This window comes from Stegodyphus dumicola, chromosome 1 (assembly GCF_044657685.1).
Source record: "Stegodyphus dumicola isolate Sdum_Otavi_A_Nest chromosome 1, ASM4465768v1".
Taxonomy (NCBI): domain Eukaryota; kingdom Metazoa; phylum Arthropoda; class Arachnida; order Araneae; family Eresidae; genus Stegodyphus; species Stegodyphus dumicola.
The window spans coordinates 141000717-141019830 of record NC_140768.1 but is presented as its reverse complement, the minus strand read 5'-3'; the positions used below and the strand labels follow the sequence as shown (position 1 = coordinate 141019830).

The 19114-nt window shown below is 36.4% G+C and overlaps 1 protein-coding gene across 1 annotated transcript in view; it reads left to right on the top strand.

Moving 5' to 3' along the window:
* The first annotated feature begins 454 nt into the window (after window positions 1-454).
* Window positions 455-19114, top strand: part of LOC118188345 (uncharacterized) — a 101698-nt gene continuing 83038 nt past the window's right edge. The window contains exons 1-2 of the mRNA XM_085821468.1: window positions 455-685; window positions 4816-5061. Coding sequence (XP_085677594.1) covers window positions 590-685; window positions 4816-5061 — 342 coding nt within the window. The 5' untranslated portion in view covers window positions 455-589. The remainder of the gene's footprint in view (window positions 686-4815; window positions 5062-19114) is intronic.

The following is a 19114-nucleotide window of genomic DNA, read 5'->3' as shown; positions in this document are numbered from 1 at the left end:
AGAGAAAGAGTCAAAGACAATGAAATCCAATATCCGCTGGAAATTTTGCAAACGGCTCTTATCTCGTGGGAATCACGATGCACATTTCAAATTCTGAGAAAGAATAAGTATAAGAAATTTGCATAATAAACATTTAGTTTTATACATCATTTAAACAGCCCTGCCAGTTATCGCCCTCTACATTTATTTTATATTCTAAGTATTATTATTCTAAAAACATATAAGGTATTTTCTCCCTCCTTCCAGCATGCCTTCGTGGTGTAACGGTAGCACACTCGGCGCGTATGCGAGAGGTCTAGATTCGAGTCTTGTCCAGGGCACTGGACATTTTTTATGTCTCCTGCTTAAAATAACCTAACATCTCTACAAATGTATACATAACTTGTGTATTTATATCGATGTAGTATGTTATTATATCTCCGATTTTCAATGTTTTCAGAACCGTGTCAAGAAGGTGAGTGCAAAAATGGTGGTAATTGCACCGAACACGGAGATTCGAAATATTGTGAATGCCTACCAGGAACCACTGGAGACTTTTGCTCTGTAATTACGAAATGCAAGAGCGAGAATTTTTGTGGCATCGACGAAGATGCTATGTGTGCGTACGATACTCTGCGAATGGAGGCTACCTGTCAATGTTGGTATTCTAGTAAACAATTTGATTACGAGAAGAAACTCTGCAAAGGTGAGTTCCAGATTCTTCCAATTCTATTCATTATCATGTCAAATTTACCTGAAACATTAATTTCTTGCCAACATATGTATTTTATATACTGATTCTGATTTCTGTAATTTTGATGGCGTGTTTAATTTCCATTAACCCTTATGCTTAAATTATGCATGGTATTGGAAGAATATTATTTTAATTAGAAAAAGGTGATCTAAAGTTATATGTGAAAACGTATTTAGTTAGTTTTGAATTTTAATTTAGTGGTGCTGAGAGTTTTGGAGCGTGTGAAACCTGGTTCCTTTCAAAAAGGACATACGTGCTGTAAGTTTGACATAAACTTTAATGGACGCTTTCCTCGAGCTTAACAGAACCAGTGAAGAGTATTTGTCAACCTATGGCATGTGAGGAATAAACCTAACATGAACCAGTTGGGAGTTCAATAACGGGTGATTAGCTTGACTGGTGTGTGGTCAGGTACTTGGCTGCAGTAATTCCACACGATACTTCATATAAATGCTGTCCGGAACATTTAGCTATATTTCTATTTGCACTGTAATCTTCAACAGATCCTTTTCACGTCAGGATGCTGTACATCAGGTCCCCATAACACGCTCCAGACAATTACAGCTACTCGCTACGTCAATAAACAGAACCGTTGGGAGGACACACGGAGACACCTTCTTCGCTTCTACTGGGGAACCGTTGAAATTTATGCACCTTCAGCACTGGGCAGGCGCAAGGTAAAAATGCAAATTTCTCAACATTTAGATAGTAATTTATATAAATAATATACACAACGCAGTTTCATTGTTATTATAACACGCTAGGTTTTCTATTGATTTTTATGTCGTATCAAGGAGGAAATTTTGAAACGGCATCGTTTGAAATAAAATACAGAGAATTTCAAAACCTACCATGTTTAGTTGAAAATACTCTTGATATTCGACACAAATTTCATCAAATTCTGCTTGAGAAGAAGCTTAATCACGTTTTAAGGGGCATACCAGCCAGATATTTCTAAGACAACAATTAACGTATCTTTGGAAGGCTGTGTGTGTGTGTGTGTGTGATTATGGCAAAGCCTCGAGGGCTATCTCGCCTAAGAGGAGGGATGCCTTCGTGGAGGACTTTCTAAGGGAAACTGGCTCGTATACAAGTTACACATGGGGAAAACCACGAAAACGCCCATGCAGCCAGCCCGTTCGCGGGATTCGAACCTCGGACCGAACTACCAGTGTTCAGCGACTTTACCGCTCGGCCGCTGGTGGGCGTCTTTGGAATTCAGATAATATATGAGATAAAACTTCATCTATTAATAATTCAGATGTTTTAAAGGATGATATAAATGCACATGCGAGAAGGTTAACAGAAAAGCTAGTGAATGTTATTTTGTAATGGAATATTTGTAAAATTTTAGAAGGTAAATATAAAACGCTTGGCAACAAATAAAGTTTAATTTTTGCAATGACAAAACTGTAGGATTATGAAAGAGTAAAGTCGAGGGATATAAATATCTGATTACAGTGTAATTATTTAATCTTTTATCCGCAATTTTTGCTAATTAGACTTACATGGAATGCTATTCTAGTTCTCTATTACAATCCCCACGAAACTTTGTGGAATTCCCAAGCAAACGTGAATACGGGAGAAGGTAAGTATAGCATAGCTTAACTGCGCGAATCCCCATGAAAAGGAAACATAAAGCTGTGGATGGCTGCACTCTCATATCGCAAATGCAACCTGTGCGAGAGGATTGATTCATTCTATCGTTAACAATTCTTATATTAAATGCGTCCTTAAATTTTATATATTCATACTGGAAAACTCGAGTACTTTACGCTCATTATATTACCTATTTCAAGAAACGTGAAAATTTACCTCACTTTCGGTTGTTTTAAAGTTTCGTGTATTTAATACGGAATGTATTGCTCCACCACGTAAAGGGCTCAGGTACTGTGCGCTTGTCATGATATGTGTCGTTTGATAAATACTTAAACCTTATCTACATGAACGATATAGTTACCGCAACATCAGATTTACAGACCACTTTATGATCGCGATGGCAAGTCGTGTAATATATGTGTAAAGCTTCTGGTGTCTCTTTGTATGCACTGGTTCTAAAAAGCAAAATTGCAGCACGTTCAGTAAAACTATAATCTTTTTATTTCTGCTAGAAGACTCTAGGTTAACGTGGGTTCTCTTTCTGTCGCTTTACATTCCTCGAAACAGTTACTTACCACAGGTACAGGTAAAAGCATAGGGGACACCAGCGATGTACCATGAGTCAGCTGATAATGCCTTCTCGTACTAACTAATTCTTAACAAAGAAAAAATGATGCTTGCTTTATAAGAATTGTTACTGCTTTTATCTTTATAAGAATTTACAAAGAAAGGTTGAAGAAATGGGCAACTGAAGCTTTCTAAATGATATAGTGTTTACTATTATGGTACATCATTCAAATCCCACACCGTACGGCCCGCATCCAGCATTTATTAAAAATAATGATCTAGGGCATAGAGAGATTAAAATATAGTCTCAATACAATTTGAAATTCACAAATTAAATTGGAAATCTGTTTTAGGTAACAAAAATAACAAGTAAACATAACTAATGTACAGATAAACAATGTTATAATAGCCCCTTAACTGTAATAATAAATCTTAATCAGGTACGTGTCCATGCGGTTATTTCAGTGATAAAAGTTTATTGCATTTGATTAAGTTTACAAGTAGAGTTACTTCGTATATATACACAGGATTTAAAATTCACTAAATTTATGCAGCATGAGAACTTGTAGTTGAAAAAAATCTAGGCCGTAGGAAGAAAGTCGTCGCATAATTTTTTGAAACTTCAGATACTGATGTTTATCTATAATTAGAAATTTTTGGTATGCAATGAGATGAGTTTATGAGGGGTTTTATGTGAAGTTTGGGATTTCTCTGTTCCCCACATATACAGATATTACTACTTGCTACAGTGAGAATTGCAGTTCACTCAATGTTCCAAACAGATCGTAAACTTCGAGGATTCTCGCTCATTCTCCTCATTCACTCAGTGTCAGACATACCTCAGTGCTTCTTTATAACCATATATAACAGAAAATTTCCTGACGCCGCTGCTTGTGGCTTAACAGCTGCATTATTTTAATATAAATAGTTATTATAATTTAAATCTTTACTATCACTTCTTTTGTTTCCGTACCAGAATGCAAATCAGTTTAGTTTGAGAGTGTAATATTCGAGGTTTTAGAATTGTATGACACGGCGTGTTTCAAGCCACGTTACTGGATTTAACCAGCTGTGATATGATTTGAATTTTCGGCTTTGTGTTATAGCTGCCATCGTTTAAAATTATTATGCCATTGAGAAGGTTTGAGACAACTTCATGTTAAATCAATTAGCGTATGCTTTGACTATCAGACTCAGTTTTAAATTAAAACTAAAGTTATTTTAAGTTACATTGAAAGAAGTGGTTGGTTATCTTATTAAACCCAAGACGTGCACTTTATGTTCAGTGTTCTTGGTTGATAAAAAGATTATTTTGTAATCTTCTCAAGTCTCTGCCGTTATCTTCAAGTAGCTGTAATTCGTTCCATGTCTGTGAGGAATTTGGATACCAGTTTATGTTAAAAAAGAATACCACATTCTATATATGTAATACTCAGAGACACAACATGTTAGTAGGCAATCCCATCCATGCTCTGCACCAAATTGCTTACGAAATATTCACTCCTGTATAACACTTATGCCACCTGGAAGGTATCTCTGAAACTTTGAGGCGATTATCATAAGGAGGTCGAAGAGCTTTGTATGTCAGTACTCTGTTCTGATCAATTTCAATTACAGTTTACGTAATGTTATTTTTCTTTTATAATTTACATATTATTGTAATTCCTGTTTTTAAAGTTTTTTTCCTGTTTTTGAAGTCATGAACTGCGATAATGGCGGCAATTATATTGTAAACATTAATCAAACTGCTCTGAAGTTGTTCTAAATATAAGTTGATATCATTAGTGTTTATTTAATATTGCAGGCATTATTATTCTAAAAATGTCTCAGTGCCCATTTATTTATTTCATATCCTAGAGATAAATAAACTTTATTTCAATCCTAGAGATTATTGTATAATTTAGTAAACTTTTCAGAACCATGTCAAGAAAATGACTGTCAGAATGGCGGAAATTGCACAGGACACGGGGATTTCAAATTCTGTGAATGTCTGCCAGGAACAGCTGGCGATCATTGCTCTGAAATTACGGAATGCAAGAAAAAGAAATATTGTGGTACCGATATATACTCGACGTGTACGTATGATACTCTTCGAATGGAAGCTGTGTGTCAATGCCTGTATCCTCGTAAGCAATTTGATTACGAGGAGGGAATCTGCAGAGGTAAACTCCACATTCTCCCCGTTCTGTTTAACAATAAGGACGTAACAGAACTTTTATTGAAAAAAGTACTTCATGTAAAGTTATTATTTTACAAATGATTCTTATCAGAAAAGGATTTATAGTTTAGTCCTTAAAATAGTAATTCTTACATTGAAAAATTTATTTCGCATGAAGTTTTTAATTTTTGAAATTTCTATTTCATGATTATTTTCTCGGAAATAAGTGGGTGTCTTAAGTGCAAAGTTATTATTAAAAACTTCGTAAAAGCCAACAAGAAATATGATAATCTTACATTTTCTGTAAAATTACTCATGAACAAACTTCCCGTCAAATTTATATGAGTTAGTATTTAATCCTGGCGTTACTGTTCACTCTAACTGATATTTTTGCTCACGATTTTATAATACAGTGTGTCCCACTCAAAAGAGGTCCTGAGAAAAATGTTATAAAGTCTTATAACAAGAAGAAATGGAACCAAATGTTTACGTGACATACCTTTATGTTTGAGAAATGAAAGTGTATTACGAGAGGCACTGTAAGTGATCTCTTCCCATCTTTACACACAGTTCAACATAGCATTGCATGTTTCCATATGTTTCTGTCAGAATATTGCGCGCCACTGGCGGGATTTCACGGCCGATGTTTTCAGGTAACATGTCGAAGGTGCGTGTTTTGTGCTTATACGCGCATTACATTTTAAGAGACCCTATAAAAATTCCAAGGGTACTCAATTTTGGAAAAATATTTCCACCGCAGTCATACTGGGTATAGACGTGTGCCATCTTGCCCCATCTTCCTGGTACCAGCCAAGTGTCAGCTCATCATCAACCAGCTGTTCACAAATTCATGAAAGAGTGCAGGTACGCTTCACTGTTGACCAGTGTAAAAAAACATTGGCCCAATGATGCGCTGCTGTGATAATGTACAGAATACGCTTATCTTAATACGTGAGTGAAGTGGTTCCTCGACGACTGCTAACTGGTTCACACTACTCCATAAACGCGTGTTTTGTTAGTTCACATATCCTGAGAAATTGAACAAGTGATATAGCTTCATCGCTATATCACTTGTACTCTGGCAGCAATATACACAAAAATGAAAGACGATTTTGAACTGTGTATACATATGGTGGAATTCACTTTCAGCAGCTCTTGTAATGTATTTTCATTTCTCAAACAACAAGGCATATCATGTAAGAAATTGGTTTCCTTTCCTCTTGTTATAAGAATTTTATCGCATTTTTCCCGCGGCCCCTTTCGAGTGAGACAATCTATATCATGAGTTTTGGTCCATTAGCTGTTTGTTACCTTAAAATAATGTACGATATTGCAGTAATATTAGTCAGATTCGAAAAAGGCGGTAAAGCTAATAATTAAATGAAGTACAGTGTACTCTCGATTATCCGGTGTAATGTCGGTAAAGCGGGTCACGGGTAATTGACAAATACGGATAACCCAAATTATCAATTTTCATGCTTATTGTTTATTTCCTTAAAAATGTCATTGGCTGCGTATTTTTTGAAGTGCTATTTTATTATTGTATTCGAGTCCCGTTTGGTCAACGAAGTTCAACAGTGTTTCAACAAATTCATTGCTCTCGCGAGACTAGTGTAGCGAGACTCCAAATATCTTTCTAAGCTTGAATTTTCAGCATCGGTCTCTTCTGCTCTTTTCACATTTGAAACAATGTCCAAGTCACTCAAGCACTGAATCAGCTTAGTCGAACAATTATGAAATCATTCCTCGACGTTTTTCCGAACGACATTGCAGAAGACTTTTCTATTTAGATTTTTTTTTTTTTTTGTATACATCTTCATTTATTGTCTCGACTTTTCACAATTAGGTAAACTTAAGTAAACCTCAGATTTTTATATTAGGGAGAACCTTTCCCCATCATAGAACACGTTTTATCTGTTTTACTTGCAACAAAGAATTTGTTGCTCCTTATATGGCATTATATTACGCATTTTCCAGATCTTCATTAAATCCTCATCTTCCTCAGCAAGAGAGAAGACGAAGTAATCATTGAAACCAGGGCTGTGGAGTCGGAGTTGGAGTCATTTAATCGGAATCGTAGTCGGGCAGATTTTGGGGTAAAACGAGTCGGAGCTGGAGTCGCTAAAATCAGGTCGACTCAGACTCCAGGTTTATCTAGACAGTTTGAATTTGAAATGAAATTAAAATGATTAATTAAAGACTGTGAAATGATCTTGCAGAATTGGAAACTCTTCTTTCCGTGCCGTATATAGCCACAAAAAAGCTGCAATCTGAAGAATTGACAGGAGGCGAGAATGAGATGCTTCTTCTTTCTGAAATGGAGGGGTTAATGCAGAAGGAATCATTTGTTCAATGAAGAAAAGAGAAACTAGTTGGCTAGACAATGAGATCTTGCTGGGTTCAATATATGGAGATCCGAAACACGGAATTTTCTTGGATGACGAGCAAATTAAGAAGGCAAAGAAAGTCATCTATGAACTTTCTTTAAGAATGAAATTTTTCTCAGAACAATTGGAGAATTCGAATCAGGACAGTCAAACTGCAGACATTGCAATTCAGTTTCTATCATCCTTTTCTATTGATGAATTAGATTTTGAGAAATATTTTTGGATAATATTGAAATGCTAAGGCAAAGGGAATGAAAATAAAAAACAAGAGCCTTTACATATAAAAATGAAAAAATACAAACAAGATTTCTATACGGCCTTTGAAAAAATAGAGAAATATGATTGCCTCTTGCAAGACACATGTTTTAGAACTTATAAAAATCTATCCTGAAAAGTTAAAAGAAGTAGCCTTAACAGTAAGAGCTCTTCCTCTTACTCACGTTAGTGTGGAAAGATTCTTCTCAGCTTTGAAGTTTATCAAATCGGATCTATGGCCCTCCAAAATAAGAAATCTTCCCGAAGCTATACTGTTTCTTAGAAATAACGAATGCCAGTTTTTCCATTTCGTAATAAATGCTAATTAATATAAATAATTTGCTATGCCCTAATTTTTTTTCTGTAGCATCTATTACTTCTTTTATATTAAAAAAATAATCTGTAACCCATGTGTATATGTGTACATATATATGAGGGATTCGGTGTCATTAAAACTCCAGGAGACGGAGTCGGAGTCGGCATTTTCCCTAGCGACTCCACAGCCCTCGTTGAAACTACATCTAAAGACACACTTTAGCGGTTTTGAGCATATGCTACGATTTGCACGTGTTTGCATTTTACATACTCTCGAGCATATCGTTGAATGTGCGTGCCTGGGCACAGCCCCGCACGAATAGTCCGGAAACTGGATAATGCACCAAAATAATCTAGGATACACTGTTTCGTTTCAGGGAAAAAATGCACGAGTAACGTTTTAATAATATTATAACTCACTCTTCTTACGGTTTACATTTAGTAAACTATCAAGAACTGGCGGGAAGTTGTCATTTGCGACAGAAATACAGATAATTTCAAAACATGAGTCATTAAAAGTGCATTGTAGTAAAATTTCTAAAAGCTGAATAATTAAAATTATTGATTGTAAATGAAGGGTCATCCTTTATTAAATTTACGTGCGAAGTGGGTGTGTGTGTGTGATTATGACAAAGCCCCGAGGGCTATCTCCCTAAGAGGAGGGATGCCTTCGTGGAGGACTTTCTAAGGGAAAATGGCTCGTATACACGTTACACATGGGGAAAATCACGAAAACGCCCATGCAGCCCACCTGTTCGCGGGATTCGAACCTCGGACGGAACTACCAATGTTCAGCGATTTTACCGCTCGGCCGCTGGTGGGCCCATTTCGTGTAAAGAAGACTTCTAAAACTTGCAAAAACATAGATGCCGTTTCTGATGCATGAAAGGTGAAAGTCTTCAGAAATAAATGAAAAACTGCCTTCACAGAAAGGAGTTGCATAATCTTTGAACGCATCTGTAGCAACAATAAAGAAAATAATAAATATGGATTTTACAGCTTAGAAGAGCTGAAAAATGGAATATTTACCGCCAATAGACAGAACGGTTAAGCACAGGAAAAATTTTGAATATGAATTAGAGAAGATAAGTGGAAATGTATTAAGATCTTTGATGAAGAGTTAGCTTATTTGAAATATTAATTACTTTAAAGCAAGGATCTCTATTTATTTCATTTTGAAAATGATGTCAAACGCTGATAAATACTTGCCCAGATAATGCAAAGAAAATTTCAATAAGGGATTCATGATTATTGTACATTTCTTCTATAGTAGTTATTTAAAAAGGAAAAAAAATCTCATGTGGGTAAAACAGGACTTCTTTGCACGGCCTGTTAATTTATAAATATTTTTGCTGCATTTCATTTAAATTTATTTTCCCGAATTTCAGTAGATTTAAATTTCTTATTTAATCAACTCAGTTCTCACATCCCGGAAAAGCAAAAATACATAAAAACTCAAAACATCTGCATTAAAATTATAAAATTCAAAAACACATGATAAATACAGTTAATTTTTTTTCAAATAAAAATAGTTTCTACGTGAATCCAAGAAGCTCGGCCGGCGCCAAGGAAGACAAATTTTTGCTGGCACAAAGCTGAACGTTTACGTTTGGTCCCGCAGAAAGACACCGAAGTTGGTGCGTCAACTGAATTAATTCCCTTATCTACTAAGAGTTTCAAATGTAAACAAATGCGGTTTCATTAGGCTTCGTATTACTTAAAGAACTTTTGAATTGTTGATAATTCTACAGTTATTGCATACAGATTAACTAAAGGCATAAAGGCCTTAACTGTAACAGGAACAGCATAATACAATCCTTTTTAAAGCAAAAAATACAAATAACAATAAAGAAAAAAACTAAGCTCAAAGAGCCCGGTAACAGGGTGTTTCATAGATCATGGGACAAACTTGGAGGGGGATGGAGCGTACTAAAACATGCATTTTTTATAGGAATGTAGGGTCTAAAGTAACAGGTTAAGGCAGAAACGCATAAAAAGGACACGAGAGGAAAATGTATTTATGTACAAAATCGACGCAAAGTGCTTCTTTGTAGCAATACAGTATTCACAATAAATGTTCAAAATTGCGACCAGCAGTAATACATGCTTGGTAACGTGGTAGAAGGGATTGACGAACATTTTGAAAAACAACAATCATTTCGCGCACGCTTGCAGCCGCAATGGGTAGTCGTGCAACGAGGTACTCCAGTGAGTCAACGGGTGTCTCGTAAATGATGCTCTTCAGATGGCCCCATAAAAAAATCCAATCTGGATAAATCTAGCGAACGGAGTGGCTATCGAACGGGTCCACCATGGCCAATCCATCGGCCCGGAAATGTCCCATTCAAGTAATTGCAGACCCGCAGGTGGTTATGGGCTGGTGCACCATCACGCTGGAACCACATGCGATCACGAACGACAGCCGGGACATCTTGCAGCAATTCCGCTAGCACCTCTTGCAGAAAAATATGATAACATAAGCCATTTGTACGTGCAGGTAAGAGGTATGGGCCAATGAGATAGTCGTTAACAACACCCGCCCACACATTCACGGAGAAGCGGGTTTGGAATGCACGTGGACGTAAGCCGTGTGGATTTTGAGTTGCCCACACATGCATGTTGTGGCTATTGAAGATGCCGTTCTGTGAGAAAGTTGCCTCGACTGTGAATAGCACATCCCATGGGAAATCCGCCTGCGCCGCACACTGCTGCAAGAACTAATGACAGAAATGAACTCGAAGAGGGTAATCTGTCTCTTGCAAGGCTTGGACTCTGCAAATGGTATGGGTGTAAACCGGCCATAGATTATTTTATCATACGCAAGTGAGGTGCAATAAGTGAAATCTAATGCACCTAGTTTCCGAGTCCTTGATATTTATGTAACTGAACTAAGACCCAACTTAAGACTGTAATGGGCTCAAATGTGAGTAACTCAAAGATTTACATGCATTGTAAGAACGATATGCAATAATGCACTTGAATACTCTCTAATTAAGTAATTCAAATTAAGTAATTTGTGTCCCAATAAGGATATAAATGAATGTAATAATGTAATACCATATAATGTAATGATGATTAATGTTTGTGTAATGTATATATAATGTATGTACAATGTACGTAAAATGCATAATGTATGCCATTGGTACGCAGCAATAGTTTGTCAACAATATGTAATAATGCCATTATCAATACTGCCTTAGACTTTCCCAACTTGCAAATGCAGTGATGACCCTTGTTAGGCCATGTAATTTTCTATATATACAACAACATATACAGAGGCTCGGACAAGCGGATGGGAGAATATCCCCGGAGGGCGCTTTTGGTCAGTGGGACCGTCCTTGAGATACACCGAGCGCTGGGTTTCGGCGCCCCGTGCGATACCCTCGTGTGGCCCTCATATTCGACTATAGATACTGGTGGGCGTGGCGCTGCACCAATTAACCATATGGTAAACGGCCTCCGTCGCCCACGTTCTCCGTCGCATGTCGCATGGGTGCAAACAATTTTCATGCAATACTCTCCAAACGGTGGAATGACTCAGCTGCAGACAACGTGCAATAGCTCTTGTACTTGTCTGAGGTGATTCATGCACAATGTTCAAAATGGATTTTTAAATGCGAGGTTGTCGTGCACTTCTTCCACTCCTATTGCCAGAGGCGGTTTCAAATGCTCCGTTTTCACACAGAGACCGATGCAACCTGTCGAACATTGTGTGCTTCGGCATACGCCTGTTCGGAAACCGTTCCTGGTACAACCGTCGCGCTGCTCTGCCGTTCCCATTAGCAGCACCATACATGAGATGCATGTCAGCTTTTTCCCTGTACGTAAACTCACCCATCACGCTCGATATCAGAGTTGCGAATGATCCTCTGATGCATCGGATTGTGGTGTGTCCGGCTCACTACCACCCTCTTGCCAGCCAATCACACCTGTAGTTCCTTTCCCTTTTTTGAACATTAATTGTGAAAACCGTATTGCTTCAAAGAAGCACTTTGCGTTGATTTTGTACATACACACATTTTCCACTCGTGTCGGGGTTTTTTTTTTTTTTTTTTTTTTTTTTTTTTGAGTTTCTGCTTTATTCCGTCACTTTAGATCCTACATTCCTATACAAAAAATGCATGTTTTAGTAGTTTGTCCCATGATCTATGAAACACCTTTTATAAGTATATATATATATATATATATGGATAGGTAGAGATATATTTATATATTTATGTATGTTCTGTGAGGCCAACTGCGACCAAAAATGTAGGTGCACAACTACATATTTTAGCAGTCCCGTACACAAAACTCCAACGTTGTACGACTACCCTTTTTGAGTCATGCGAGATATATACGTAGGCAGAAGCATCACGAAAAAATCTCTTCTGAACTCATTTCAAAATCCTTTATTCCGTCGGCGCGTACAGATCTCACGCAAACGCATTCAAGTGGGTTCAAGAGCAATCAAAATGGATATTTTCGTTAATGTACGATTCCCTAAATTTTTCGCGATCACAGTATTATTCGTTTACTTCATACAAGGAAGTAAAAAGAGAGGAAAAGTTTTCTTTTGAACTCGTCATATTATTAGGAAAATGTTTCGCATCCGATATTAGAAAAAAAAAATGATTTTGCGATTACAGCGGTTTCTGATTTTAAAACTGCACAATGAGAAAGAAACCAGCTATACTTCAAAGTTTGCTGCTGCACTACATGAAATATTGCTACAGGTATACCATGGACACTTTTCCTACGAGACGTCATAACACTTAACATTTAAGATCTTAATTGCGTAGAAATTAAATCAAAGCCCTTCTGACTGTGTAAGACTGACTAGCGAGTTATCGCTGTCTGGAATGGTATGACAAATGTCTTGTAACTCTTTTATTTTATGTTGAATTGAAACACAAAGCACAACTTGTGCTTTCGTTCAAAACTCTGCCACTTTGGGGTAGTGAAGTACCATAAGAAGAAATTTCATATTTAAGTATCTTGGTCTTAGTTGAACACAAGTTGGTCTACTTAAGCTTGCTGTATATTTTTAATGGTGTATTTCGATGTCGGCTACAGCCTGAAGAATCACTGGCAGAGCAAGGCGATAAGATGTAAATTGGATAATGCTTTAACATTAAAATATTTAAAAACTTTTTCTTAAACACTCAATTTGCTAATTTGCTAATTTTGAGGAGTACAAAAAGGAGAAATTAAAGCAATGGACTTTATATCATAATAATCGTTTAATTAACATAAAATTGCCTTATGAACTTATGAAGTGTTGTGCCTTTAACCAGCTGAAAAGAGTTTTTACCGCGAATCTCTTCTGATTAATAGACTTCCAAAAGCAGTAAAAGAAAAATGAAAGCCAATATCCCTGGAAATTTTGCCAAAAGCTCAAGTGGTGAAAATCACAATGCACGTTTGCAGTTCTGAGAACAGCATAAAGATCAAACATTTGCACAAAAATATTTAAATTTAAAGCTCATACAAAGAGCACTGTTGCATCAGGTTCTTCTATTTACAATAAAATTAATGTAAAATTCCTTACCTGCTGCATCTTCAGTGTTCACGACGCCAGGCTTCTAATAATCACGTTTTCAGTAAGAGTTTCTATTACTGCTAACAAGCCATCTTGTCTTTTAATTATTTATTGAAATAAAAAGCTAATATACACTATTTACAAGGTAGGTGATAATTATTTTAAGACAGTACATTTTAATTCTGAGTCTTTACGCTCCTCAGAGCGGTTCCAATCTCCACTGGTTCTCGGAACTTAATTACAGCAAAAGTAAAGGAAGAGATGTCCGCCACCTAGTGGCAAGAATGTGACATCCTCCCACCTTTTGATTTTACCTCGATAAGATGGGAAAATCAAAACAAAATTTATCAATAATCAAACAAAAATTCAAGTACAACTTTCACAAATATGAAAAGTAGCTAATGCTCTAAAATTAATACTTACAAAGAAGGATTACACATCTAAACATTTTATGCATTACATTCATACCATATCCAGATAACATGTTCCAATTGACTACTGTTAGGACAATTAAATTTCTAAAATACTGAAAAGAAACAAAAATTAGTATAGCAATTTAAAAATATGTAACAGGTTTTACAGTTTTACGTCCATATCTAGTTTGATAGTTCATATCACTGTCACACTTATCGGCAGAGTTTTTTCTGTTCATGGTGAAGTCACTAAACAAGTTAGATCTATCAAGTTCGAGAGGATAAATACGTTTCACAGTCTTAGGAGTTCACCCGTTGCAGTTTTCACTTTGACAACACGTACTTCGTTGTCTTTCCCAGGATATAGTTCTACAACACGACCTATTGGCCAAGCTATTCTCTTCTTGTTGTCGCTGCCGACAAACAACAAGTCATTTTTGTTGATAGTCCGAGTAGATCGTTTAGATGGTTTTTGCACTAGGATAGCTAAATATTCATCACGAAATCTTTTGCGAAAATGTTCTCTTAAGTTCTGTAAGAACTTGTATTTTTTATTCAGATTGATGGTATCCAGGTAGTCTAAGTCAGGCACTCCAACGTCGTGCAAATCTTGTAGAAACATTGAAGGAGTTAGTGCCGTAAGATCATTTGGATCTTCTGAAAGGTATGTAAGGGGTCTTGAGTTAATCACTGATTCGATATCACAAAGTATAGTCAACATTTCCTCGTAAGAGACACAGGACTTTCAGAGAACATTTCTTAACATCTTCTTCACTGTTTGTACCAACTTCTCCCACCAACCGCCCCACCATGAAGCAGTTGGGGGATTAAACTTCCACTGTATTCTCATACTAGTTGAACGACATTCTATTTCTTTCCAATCTATCGATCTTAACAGATTTTCAGTTCCAACGAAATTAGTGCCATTGTCGCTGTAAATAATACCTGGACGACCTCTTCTGGCAATAAATCTCCTTAATCCCATAAACTTTCTATCAGCTCAAGATGTATCGCGTGATAGACCGCGCAAGTAAAGAGCAAGATCCGTGACTTTTTTCCTTTTCGTAAATAAAGAGGACCGGCTACATCGACTCCGGTCACTTCAAACACCAGAGCATCTCGAACTCGATCTTCAGGAAGAGGTGCTGGAACAGTCTCTATATTCTTTGCGCTATATCTTCTACAGCGAACACACTTCATAAGAACTTTGCGTACTGTTTTCTTCCTCTCAGGACCCAGAATTTCTGTCGAATATTGGCTAGTACGAATTGCACACCAGCGTGGGATAGTCGCAAATGGTAATCTAAAATTAACCTATGAACTAAGTCATGATTTGAGGGCAATACAATTGGACAGAGAAAATTTTCTTCTTCCTCTCTTCTAGTAATCTTGGTCTTTAACCGAATAAGGCCATCTGAGTCAAAAAAGGTACAAAGGTTGCTAACTTTAAGTTCTTTGCCAAATGCTTCTGTTTGTATTATCTTGCATATTTTCTTTTCTACAGTTTCTATTTCAGGGACCGTGAGTTCTCCTGATTGTTTAGAATCTGGTCTTATGAAGTTGTTGATTAATCTGCATATCCAAGCAGTTATTCTTAACATTTTATGGTAAGATGAATATTTCTCAAAAAAATGTTCTACCCTTTGCGTATTTAGTGCAGAAATGACTGATTTCCTTTTTTCTGAATTCACTATTTCCATGTCCGGTATTTCCCTTTGTATAGGCCATTCTTCCTGATTTTTCTTCAGCCAGTCGGGGCCCTCCCACCATCTAACTGCTAAAAGTTGTTTAGCGGTGCAACCTCTTGATGGGAGGTCAGCTGGATTTTTTGTTCCAGCAATATGTTTCCACGTTTTTGGATCTGTGAGTTTTCTAATCTCCCTGACTCTGTTTTCCACAAAGACAGCCCAGACAATCTCTTCCCTTTGAATCCATGTCAAAACTGTTGTAGAATCCGTCCAAAAATGCGTTTCCACATTTTGCCATTGTAAATCATTTAAAACAGAAGAGCCTAGTCTGGCACCTATCGTGGCAGCTATCAATTCCAGACGAGGGATCGTAATAGATTTCACGGGGGCTACCCTAGACTTCGATGCCAACAGATGAACTCCAACTCCAGAATTCGTCACAGTTCTCAAGAAAACTGCAGCAGCATACGCATTACTACTGGCATCACAGAATGTGTGAATGCTGCAGAACTTCCTATTGTCCTTTCTGGAATGTATCCAACGTAGGAGGGATATTTCTTTTAAGAGAAAAAGGCTTTTATACCAATTCACAAAATTTTGTTTTGTACTCTCGTCGACTTCAGTATCCCAAGAAATTCCTGTTTTTCATAGGTTCTGCAACAATACTTTAGGATACAAGAGAACAGGACTCACAATACCAATAGGATCAAATATTTTGTGTGTTACAGCGAGAATTGTTCTCTTCGTTATTATACCCATTTCCAAATCTTCCAGCCAATTCAGATTCAAAGTTAAATTATCTTTCTGAGAGTTCCATAACAGACCCAATATGGGTGAAATAATTTCATGTTTCAAGTTATCTCCGTTATGTAACCAACCTCGAAGATTAAACTTTCCTTCATACATTATTTCTCGAGATTTTTCGATGAACTGGATCATCTCGGATTTTTTGTCAAAATTGGCAACAACGTTATCTACGTAGAAGCTACGCAAGAGTTTAGCTATTATCTCCGTATCATATGAAGAATTTTTCATGTACTTTTGTAGATGGAATTCTATAACAGCTGCCAAAAGGAAAGGACTACTCTTAACCCCAAATACTATGAAATTCAAGCGTTAATTCTGAAGGCAATAACTTCAAAATCATCTGACACAGCAAAGCGCTGTAAGATTCCGATACAACATCTAACGCTTCGAGACATCTAATCTGTGTTTGTACTTTATCATACAAATTACGAAATGTTTTTATGTCATTCGCATTTTTTAATGATTCAACATTCAGCAAATTATTCATGTGCGCATTAATAAGGATGTCTCTCCTTCCAAAACGGTCGTGTAAGATTTGAATTGCTGAATCATAATGTTTTGGCGATAACGGAAATCCTTGAACGCAGCTAGCAGCTGTTCCTCCTAAATATACTTTCAGGTAATTAAATTTGTCTACTTTGTTCAATGATTCGTTATTATGTATTGAGGACTCAAAACTATTCCAAAAAGTAAGCCATTGACTACTGTTCCCATAAAATACGGGAATCGAAAGTTTTGGTAATTTAACATTAGGTGTATCTTTTATATTTTGCTGTGTGTTCGGTGCATTTAAGTCATGATTAAGTTCCTTAATCCGTTTCTTAAGCCTGAATTTCCATAACGTTATCTTCTCGCGATATTGTTCTGTAATTTCGAATTCATTTTCGAATTCATCTACACTCAGAATTGGTTCAACTTCCACATCGGCATTAGATAGCGTTTCGGTTTTAGCATTAAGCTGTTCTAACAATTCTTCGAGCTCATTAATACTACCTTCAGATTTATTTAATTCACTTTCGATTTTCTTAAATAGTTTTGTAACGGCAGTTCTTAAGATACTTCTTTTCTTTTTTAATTTATCTACTTCAGCCATTATCTTTCTTAGATTCAAACACTTACACAAAAAATATACGTCTCATGAAAAACAAATATTTTAACTCTTACTTAGAAAACAAAATTATTCTTCTGCTGAATACTTCAAGAACAAGTATTAAAATCTTCAATTTTAATATTCAGCTTTTGAATTCACTTATTAGAACTTTTCAAAAAACCTGGCGTCCCTGTTCGGGCGCCATAAAAATGTTGCATCAGGTTCTTCTATTTACAATAAATTAATGTAAAATTCCTTACCTGCTGCATCTTCAGTGTTCACGACGCGAGGCTTCTAATAATCACGTTTTCAGTAAGAGTTTCTATTACTGCTAACAAGCCATCTTGTCTTTTAATTATTTATTGAAATAAAAAGCTAATATACACTATTTACATGGTAGGTGATAATTATTTTAAGACAGTACATTTTAATTCTGAGTCTTTACGCTCCTCAGAGCGGTTCCAATCTCCACTGGTTCTCGGAACTTAATTACAGCAAAAGTAAAGGAAGAGATGCCCGCCACTTAGTGGCAAGAATGTGACAAGTACTGTGCTCTACTAACCTCTGCATTTATTTGGTATTGTTACAAATTCGTAATAAATTACATGGACACAGAACGGAACATAGCTTGATGTTTTTTTTCCCAAAACGTTTTACATTTCTGGAACCTTTCACACAAAAGTTTTTATGCAGCTTTTCTTACCATGACAGAGCACAAAGAGTAGTAACGATTTCAAATGCTATAAACATTGAACAGGCAATAAATAAGGCTCGAGTGTGTAAGCTCGCACAGTTATCTCTTGATAGTCTGAACTAAATTCTGAACTCATCTTTGAACTAAACTGAAAATTGATGCATCTATATTGCTACATAATTTTCACCCATTAGTCGTGAAATTTCTAGTACCTTCGATTTCTTGAAACTGCTGAAAGGGATACACAGTTACAGTTATGTAGAATCCGATGCAGTTACAGTTATATACGGGTCGGATCAGTTATCGATAAACAGGAATCAAAACAAAATATAGCAAAATGGCCACCAAGTTTGGTAATTTCTCGTAAAATTTGGCGACAAAAGTCAGTCTCCGAAACCATCGCCAGCTTGATGCTATCTCGCTAATTTTCCTCAATATTAAATGGGATTAACCTTGTTTTCCAGGGACTATAATCTTGTTAATCTTGTTTTTTATCTATAATCTTCCAAGACTATAACTTTGTCTGTTAACTGTTATTTTCCAGGACTATAACCTTGTTTGTTCACCGATGCTTCGCATTCTGAGGCTCTTTATTTTATATTATACTAGCAGCTTCGCTGCCAGCCTTCACAATTCTTTTTGTAAAAAATATTGAGTCAATAATGAGTGTCAAAGATGAGTCAAAGATTTTGAAATATAGTATTCTTTATAAATAAAATTTCTTTAATAGGTTTTTTTTATTCTTTAAATAGCAGCTTCGCTGCCAGCCTTCGTGTGGCTTTTAAATGTATCGGAAAAATGGCTGAAGGGAACACCGAACGTTAAATTTAAAAACTGCGTAGAATTTTACTCTGCAGAACAACTTCATAAAAAAAAGGTTATTACGT